The sequence below is a fragment of the Lygodium microphyllum genome, chromosome 11 (genome assembly GCF_053477565.2).
Source record: "Lygodium microphyllum isolate KBCC chromosome 11, Lygodium_microphyllum_v1.1.10, whole genome shotgun sequence".
Lineage (NCBI taxonomy): Eukaryota > Viridiplantae > Streptophyta > Polypodiopsida > Schizaeales > Lygodiaceae > Lygodium > Lygodium microphyllum.
This window is the reverse complement of record NC_141145.1, coordinates 120552370-120560748: the sequence shown is the minus strand read 5'-3', so window position 1 is coordinate 120560748 and position 8379 is coordinate 120552370. Positions and strand designations below refer to the sequence as shown.

The 8379-nt window shown below is 37.8% G+C and overlaps 1 protein-coding gene across 2 annotated transcripts; it reads right to left on the bottom strand.

Annotated features, from left to right (window-relative positions):
* Nucleotides 1-3685: 3685 nt before the first annotated feature.
* On the bottom strand, nt 3686-7180 carry LOC148029302 (histone deacetylase-like protein). Of its 2 annotated transcripts, none has more exons than XM_087688080.1 (3): nt 6613-7180; nt 4125-4236; nt 3686-4043 (listed from the first exon to the last, which is right to left on the bottom strand). In XM_087688080.1, the coding sequence occupies exons 1-3, from the start codon at nt 6725-6727 to the stop codon at nt 3872-3874; spliced, it is 399 nt and encodes a 132-aa protein (XP_087544206.1). In that variant the 5' UTR covers nt 6728-7180; the 3' UTR covers nt 3686-3871. The 2 variants fall into 2 exon arrangements, with proteins under 2 accessions (XP_087544206.1, XP_087544205.1); XM_087688079.1 differs by having other exon boundaries at nt 4125-4250; nt 6613-7167.
* Nucleotides 7181-8379: the final 1199 nt, after the last annotated feature.

The following is an 8379-nucleotide window of genomic DNA, read 5'->3' as shown; positions in this document are numbered from 1 at the left end:
TGTACATGGGTGATTCCATAGCGGGTGATTCTGCAAAATGCATATTAAATTAATAAACGTTTATGAGTTTAGAGTGCGCACTCGTAATAAATTAAGGTTAGGATTTATTTCTAACCAGTTGATTTATTTATGTAGCTGAAGACTACTAGGTATTCACTTTTGTCGGTTTAATTGTATTATTTTACTAACGATTGTGAATGCTTCAATTGATGTGTAGAGATAGCAGCAGTGGCGGAGAAAAGCATTGGAGTCTAGCGAGTATTCGACCTTTGGATTATATTTTGATAGGCGCCACGCCTATATTTTGTTATGTCTATTAAGACATCGATTATTGATTATTATTTTGTATGCGCCTATGCGCACGGATATGTTATTTCTATTTGGACATTGAGATTGGGCGTGCCAGACTCCATGGGCACCGTCCATTAGCTTTATTTCCTATTTTTGTAGAAAGCAAACTCAAAAGCTAAAAGCTTGTCATATTTTTGTAAATTGGGCTATTATTGAGCATGAAGATGAAAATGTATATAAAAATACATGCTTTGTGAAGCGCTCACACAAGGCATGGGGAAAGATTGAACCCAATTGGTCTCTTGCTTCTTGTCGTTCATGCTTTTACATTGTTTTTTGTGCAAAAAGGTAGAGTTCATTGTTCTTAGAGACCTTCCGGGATTCACTACGTAAGCATACTGCGACCGATCTGCGCACCAGTTGCAAGGAAGCGCAACAAAGTGAGTATTTTTTATTGAAATATAAGATATGGCAAACTCCAATATGTCGTGTGTGTGTGTGTGTGTGAGAGAAATCTCTTAAAATGTTAGAATTACAATAACTACTATCAAATTCATGATTAAGCTAATATGGCAAATTCTTTCCAAGAGCCATAATAAGTTGACACATTTGAATCCATGACAAATTTGACACAGTATCTTTTCACAATAAAAATTGGGCAAATGTGTGCTAGAGTGATTTTACAATTTAAAAATCTATGCCACTATCTCACACACACACACATAGAATGTGTGCGCGTCCCATTTGACTATTTGTTCTTTATTTGCTATCTTTCCCTTGCTTGTGCCATTTCAACATAAAAAGTTGGGACATCATACATTTGGTAACTTTGGCTTTTACCTTCCAAAACATGATCCATGGTTTGATAACAATATGCTCACCTAGTTTGGCAAAGTGTGAGTAAAGATAGTGGTAATACACTTACATGTTTATTGAAGTCTTATTAGCCAAGTTAGAGAAATAGTTTAACCCACTCTTTGAACCATCCATGCCTTCTCTCTATAGCACAAGAAATGAGAGTTGAAATACTTATTTGTACATATGTCCTCTTCATACCATCTATTTGCTAAAATAGAGCATCAAATAGTGTGAACATCCATAAATAAAAGAGACTTGACATAGCACTGATCCTCCATACACTTTGTCTTAACCGAATTAGTTGCATAATCCACTACAATCCAAATAGCATTTCAAATGAATAATCATGTGTCTAATGGGTCTTTTTCATCTAACTCGAAGAAAACAATTCTACATTACTATGTCCATAGCAAAATTGCTATGCAAACCCCTTTGGCATCCATATATTTTGATACTATCATTCTACTTGTGCAAAAACTATCATAGAATCCTGTGGTACACAATGTTTAGTGCATTTATGTGAACCTCTCCTTGCAATGCAAATATATCTAAAATCCATACGCTGACGTTGCATTTCATTCTACTTGTGTGGAAAGCATTGTATGATCCTTTTGTTCACAATGAAAGATTCTTTTGTGCATTTATGTGAGCATCTCTTTGGCATTGCAAGTATCATATCTTGAAAGGGCTCCATTACTATGACTATCAACATTCACTTTCATGAACCTTCATTTCACATATCGTGGATCTTCCATGGGCACAACTTTTCATTTTTATTTTCCTCAAGGAACACAACACTTAAACACTATCGGCATATTTCAACTTAGTAACCAAATGAAATGATGAATTGTTGCCACTATATGGATAATATGGAGTAGAAATCTTTCTTTCAAGTGGTTGAAATCTATATTTCCTATCTCAAGGAATCAGCCCACGAGCAATGATAATTGCAAGTGGCAGGTCAGATAAATTATAGGCATCCTTATTTGCATCATCTATAATTTCAATCTCCTTTGAGACTTGGCCCATAAATAGTAATCACCACTAGAGGTGTATCAAATATGGTGCAAACTTTCTTAAATAAAAAAGAATAACATTAACTACAAGGAACATGTCCAAGGATATGAAACAACATGGATTATTATATTCTCTGAAAAAAAACAAAAACAAAACAGAAACAAACTTTACCCTCTTTCAAGCTAAATATAAAAATCATATGATATAATACCACCATTCCTGCCAAACTACTAGGCGACAAAACATGGAAATGAGTGCAATGGGTAGCATTGCTAGCCAAAAGACTCCATTAGTAGTAACCAAACCAAAAGATTCCATTAGTACCTGAGAGATTACTGGAACACATAATATATACTTCATTTCATTTTCCAATGCAAGTTCAAGAATCATGATAAGGGGTCAAGAAAGTGAAAGGTCAAAAATAGCCAAGTACTATCACTCAAAGGTGAGTACTATCACTCAAAGGTGACAATAATATAAGGTCAAGGGTGTTGAGAGTCCCTCCACAAACAAGTCCATTGGCTAGCAATAGAGGACTCTTGGATAAGAGGCAATCTGATATCTGGCCATATACAAGTAGCTTTTTGTGGAGTCAACCTATCAAAAGCTACACAAGGAGAGAGAACTCTGCATCACAAAAGGTGAGAAAAATAACATACAGCCAAAAGCCTTCAATACAATGTGGCCATATAACCACAATTCTATATAAAGTGAAGTAGCCTTCGCACAGGGGGTACTATCAACAAGTAAACTAAGCATCCTTCTCCCACAGTTCTATATAAGGTGAAGTAGCCTCCATAAAAGGGGTACTATCAAGTAAACTAAGCACCCTTCTCAAAGGGGGTACTATCAAGTAAACTAAGCACCCTTCTCAAAGGGGGTACTTAAACTATGATTGTCACCAACATGCTGATTGGAGTGTGGAATGGCTCTGAGATAGCAAGAAGTCACAAGTACAAGGGAATTCACATGCATGTTTCTGTCACCTACCCATGGCCATGGCACATGTTCAAAATCACATCATGTTGCTTGCATAGGCTCATTCCCTGACAACACCTCCAGCTGCCTCCTTGAGTGTAAGAGAATTGTCCACTTCATCAAACCACCTCACCTAGGTAACAAAAATAGTGGAAAGCAAGCCAATATTGCCATTCGCGTTAGAAAAGAACACAAATAAAATGAGCCAAGTATTGTCCTTCAAGGGCAAAGTTTAGGGGCTACTTATCAGGTTGGCTACAGGTTCTTTCAAAAGAGGGGGCTACTTATCACGGTTGGCTACAGGTTCTTTCAAAAGAAGCAGCTACTTTATTTCAAAAGTCTGCTTAAGCTGAGCAAACAAAACTGCAAACATTGGAGAGACACTGCTTCTGGAAGATAGAGAGAAATTGAAAAAGTATCTAGCATATACAGTTGTACTCCTGTGATGCTATTTCAATTAGGTTCTTCCATCCACTTACACTTGTATACCACAGCCACAATACTAATCTGTTTTTAACCTCCATTCACACAATTATACTAATTTCTTGCACCATATTTTACCTTCATTTTATTAATTTCATAGGCCATTTACATCTTACAATCAAAGATCATGATTGTTGAGAAAGCAGTTAGAACTTATTTAGCATGTTCTTTGGTGTCATTGTGGCGATCTACACACTTAAGAAAATCTGCAAACTCACAATTCTGATAATAGCATTCCACAAGTCTACTTTCTTGTACTCTCATATTCACAAAGAAGAACCGGACTTATTGTCTGTCGCGGAGGTAGGGCTTCTCCAAACTTCAGGATATGTAGCTTCTCATACACAGGACGCAACACAGGAATGACTTGAGCATCCAAATATGATTCACACTTGAAGCACCAGACAGACAAATCTCTGCAAACATCAGAAGATAAAGCAAGCTAATGAGAAATTTTTGATCTCGTGAATTGCCCAATGACCCACAAGCAATGTTACCTGAAGCTAATGGCCATTGCATGACCAGTCTCTCCAGAATGTTCAAGCATATGGCCATTTATGTACCGCCCACAGAAGATGGCTTGGCATACTAAGCATGTCCAATTCTCATCTGGATCATGGCATCTGTTCAGAGGATTAATTTACTTCCAGAATTCAAGGATTAATTTGCAGATATACATGTGATCCAATGGATCTCAGAACAAAACACACCACTTGGATTAGTGTTGATTTCTGCCAGTTTTGATAAAAATTCGAATCGATATTGATTACTTCCTCTAATTTGAATAACTACAGAGTCAACTAATCATGGCATCTGTTCAGAGGATTAATTTACTTCCAGAATTCAAGGATTAATTTACAGATGTACATGTGATCCAATGGATCTCAGAACAAAACATACACCACTTGGATTACTGTTGATTTCAGCTAGTTTTGATAAAATTTAGAACTGATATTGATTACTTCCTCGAATTTGAATAACTAGAGAGTTGGTTGAAGAAATTTACTGTCATGGATATGAGTTGGTTGAAGAAATTTACTGTGACAGAGCAAAGACAGTTCTTAAGAGTGGGCCCATCGCAGCCATGTGACACAATCAACCCCATGATGGACAAATACAAGAACGTGTATGTGCTTTATACATTGGCAATTTCTAGGGGCAGTTTGGAAGTTTGCAAAAGTTTTGACAGTACATATGCCTGGCAACAAACATTGAAAGCTCCAACTTCAATCACTCGATCTGATGGAAGGCGCCCAACTGGTTAAGTATCAATGGTTTCCACACTAAAATGCTTAGCAATGGACTCAAAGGACTGTCAACATGGAACATGGGACATACCATTGACCAAAACTCCATGGCCATAAAGGGTGAGCATGCTAGTGAGTTGCCTTTGCTACAAAACAAAACAAGCTCACATTTACAGAATTAACTGAACCTTCTCGACTAAAAACTGTTCACTCTATTGGTTCTCCTTACAGAGAAATAACCAGGGCATGTATAAGAGCAAAGACAACACTCTTGTGGCTAAATCAGCAGCTATCTTCAGAAGTTGGAAGAGGGGTAACATAAAACATTGGAGTTCCATTAGATAACTTGTGCTAGAGACTGGCTGAGGCATCCCTTGTACGAGCATGTAGGAAAATCTACATACTTAGAAGTGGGGCATGAGGAAACTTATGTCTAAGATGTTGAGAAGGCAATAGCATCCCAAGGATCTGCAGATTGGAGATCCTATCTACTGCAGAAGATGTGGGATACCATGAAGAGAGTGCATAAAACAATAGAAGAATTTGAGGTTAAAGCCCAAACACCATTTACAACACTCCTTAGCAAAAGTTATTGACACAGATCCACAGCGAACATTCAGACAAATGGGCACAAAAGTGGGGAGCAGATGTGGAACACTAGCTATACATTGACATTGGAATAAGGAGCTAATAACTGAGAAGGCAATGGAGACGTTAGGGCTTAGGACTATATTCAAAGGCATGAACATGAGGAATTGAGGAGTAATTACACCGTATGAGTGTCAAAGCTCACAATGTTCAAATTTCTTTTAATCCCCTTCTGGACAATCTGTCCTGATAGATGGCATGCGAGGTTAGCCCTTCCTGTGTGCTTACTTAACGCCAGTTGCAAATCAGTAAATGACACTACTCCATCTATGATTGATCCAAATTCCCTTGCTCTTGCCTACAAGGGGATCATCTCAGGAGCCAGAGCAGAAAGTCATCTGACAGTATCCCAAAGTTATGGCACACAAAAAATGATCGTTCTTCCGTGCTATCATGACAGCAAGGGAGCTGGATCATTACTAAGGATGATTTTAGTGACTAATATTTGCCAAATGGCTTTTATGGATCATTACTAAGGATGATTTTAGTGACTAATATTTTCCAAATGGCTTTTATTTCTCAAAACATGCAAATTAGGATTCAAAACTTTAGTAGGTTGAGTATAAACTTTTTGGGAAAACATACCTGGGATTCATCATAAATTCCAAAAGCATTCCATGTCTACAGTATGCTTGAGGGTATATTGTCATCAATATACGAGGTATCTCCTACAAGATTTTATTAGAACATACATAGGATTTGCCATAGATTCTGTGGTATGCTTAAGTATATTTTCAAGCATATAGACGTACGTCGTATATGTTTTTACCAGATTCAATTAAGATTCACCACAGAACTTACAGGTCTGAATAAACTCATCCCTAATAATGACCTGTTTTCTGAGTCAGTATACCAGCATGCCTGCTTGTCTCCTACTAGCGTATTAACAGAACGTGACCCTCCTCAATTTATGGCCTCATCCACTTTCAAGCGCTTTTATCAGTTAGCATCCGGTTGATGGCCTGTTTCTTTACGGGTTCTTAAGACCAGCGTTGCATGATCGTGTCGTACCAGCCATAACAACTTCACATTCTTATATTACATCACATATTAAGCCAAAGAAGGCAAAGACGAAGCAGAGGAGACTCACTTCGCGCAGGGGGAATCGGAGGGAGGGAAGGAAGGCGAAGGGAGCTCTGCAAGGTGTGGACAATTTCGGAGGGGCTCCACCCACCCTGAGGTTTCCCCCCTGTCAAGCCCTCCATCTGTGGATGATGATGATGATTCTCCAACTGCTACGCCTGTGGATGAAGACGATCCTGCTACATTTCCCGCCATGGCTAAGGATTTCACTAGCAAAGGAGTGTTATCAGAGACGAGCGATTATTCTGCTCTTGCAGAGGCCTTTCATGGCCTTACTTCACAAGCTTTGCTATATATTGCTGGAAATGGCTCGAATCGTTGGTCTGTTCGTATTCTCTTGCAAAGCCTTCCCACCTCCTGGCGAAACTTTGAAAGTCATGGAGATGAGAGACAGCAATGCTAGCACACTAGCTACATATCATCGCACACATTAAATTGCCATTGCAAATGTGATTGTGGAAAGGAGGCAGTAGTAGTACACACACTAGGCTCTCCGTGCCTACATTCTCTCAGCGATTCACCCACTAGTGTTCAAAAGCACGTTTCGTGTGGCAAGAGAGTTCATGGAAGGTTGATACAAGGAACATAATCCGAACTTCAAAAGCTTTGGCAACTTACACTACTATAATGTTGAATGCACAAAAATGCAATATATGGGGATGTAATGCTTGTGCCATTATATCAGGAGTGGAAGACCAACATTAATAGGATCAAGCCTTACTTGCATCCCTAAAGAACCCTTATGACCATTACTCAAAGTTTCTCAAAGACAAACACATTTAATGGTGATTTCTATTCATATTAAGCCTATCATGGTATGCATATCATTCTCACACATTAAGCATATCATTTAAATTGTAATTTCTATTCACATTGAGCCTATCATGGCATGTATATTATTCTCACATATTGTGCCTACAATATTATATAAATTTGACAACCTATTGACTATTGAGAATTAATTCATCATCATCATCTTTTTTTTCTTCTTCTTCTTCTTCCTCTCTCTCTCTCTCCCTTTGTTAATTACAATGTGTGCATGTGTGTGTGTGTGTGTGTGCGTGTGTGTGTGTGTGTGTGTGTTATTAATTACACACACCATATTGTTATTATAAATATATGTATTAATTATGGAGTGTGTGGAGAGAGAGAGGGGGGGAGGAGGGAGGGAGGGAGACACTCTCTCTCACTCATATATGTTTATGTGTGTATGAGCATGTATGTATACATGTGTATGCATGTATTGTTCATGTGTTTTTATAGTCTACGTGTATTTGTGTGTGGTTTTAAAACATGTATATATTGCATGAACTATATGTCTAATTGAAGAATAAATTCATATCTCTCTCTATTGCTAGGAAGAGTGCATATATATATATATATATATATATATATATAAGACTCATATTTTTCCTTTCCATGATCATATCCTATGTGCAATTTAAAAGAGAGAAAGAATGTATGTGTTCAATTAAAAGAGAAAGAAAGAGTATAGGTAAACTTGTGTTTTTTTTTTGTGAGAGAGAGAGAGAGGATAAAAAATAAATATAACCCTCATTCACCCTTCAGGAAAAAGCCTTCTTTATTTCTTGAACACCAAACTTCTCCTCCTTGTGCCACATAGGCTTGGGAGCCTTCTAGTTTAGGATCTCCAAGGCAAAGCTCTTAATAATATATAGAATAGAATCTTGGTGCTAGTGGGGCCCAATAATGAACCATTTTGCACTCATATAGAACACTCAAGTGTTTGAGAAAAAGTGACTTATGTCTAGGG

Coding starts and splice junctions, on each gene's coding strand:
- LOC148029302 (XM_087688079.1), bottom strand. CDS start 6,800: ATGGCGGGAAATGTAGCAGGATCGTCTTCATCCACAGGCGTAGCAGTT. Junction 4,251..6,612: donor TCCGATTCCCCCTGCGCGAA/GTGAGTCTCCTC, acceptor TCCTCTGAACAG/ATGCCATGATCCAGATGAGA. Junction 4,044..4,124: donor GCAATGGCCATTAGCTTCAG/GTAACATTGCTT, acceptor TGATGTTTGCAG/AGATTTGTCTGTCTGGTGCT.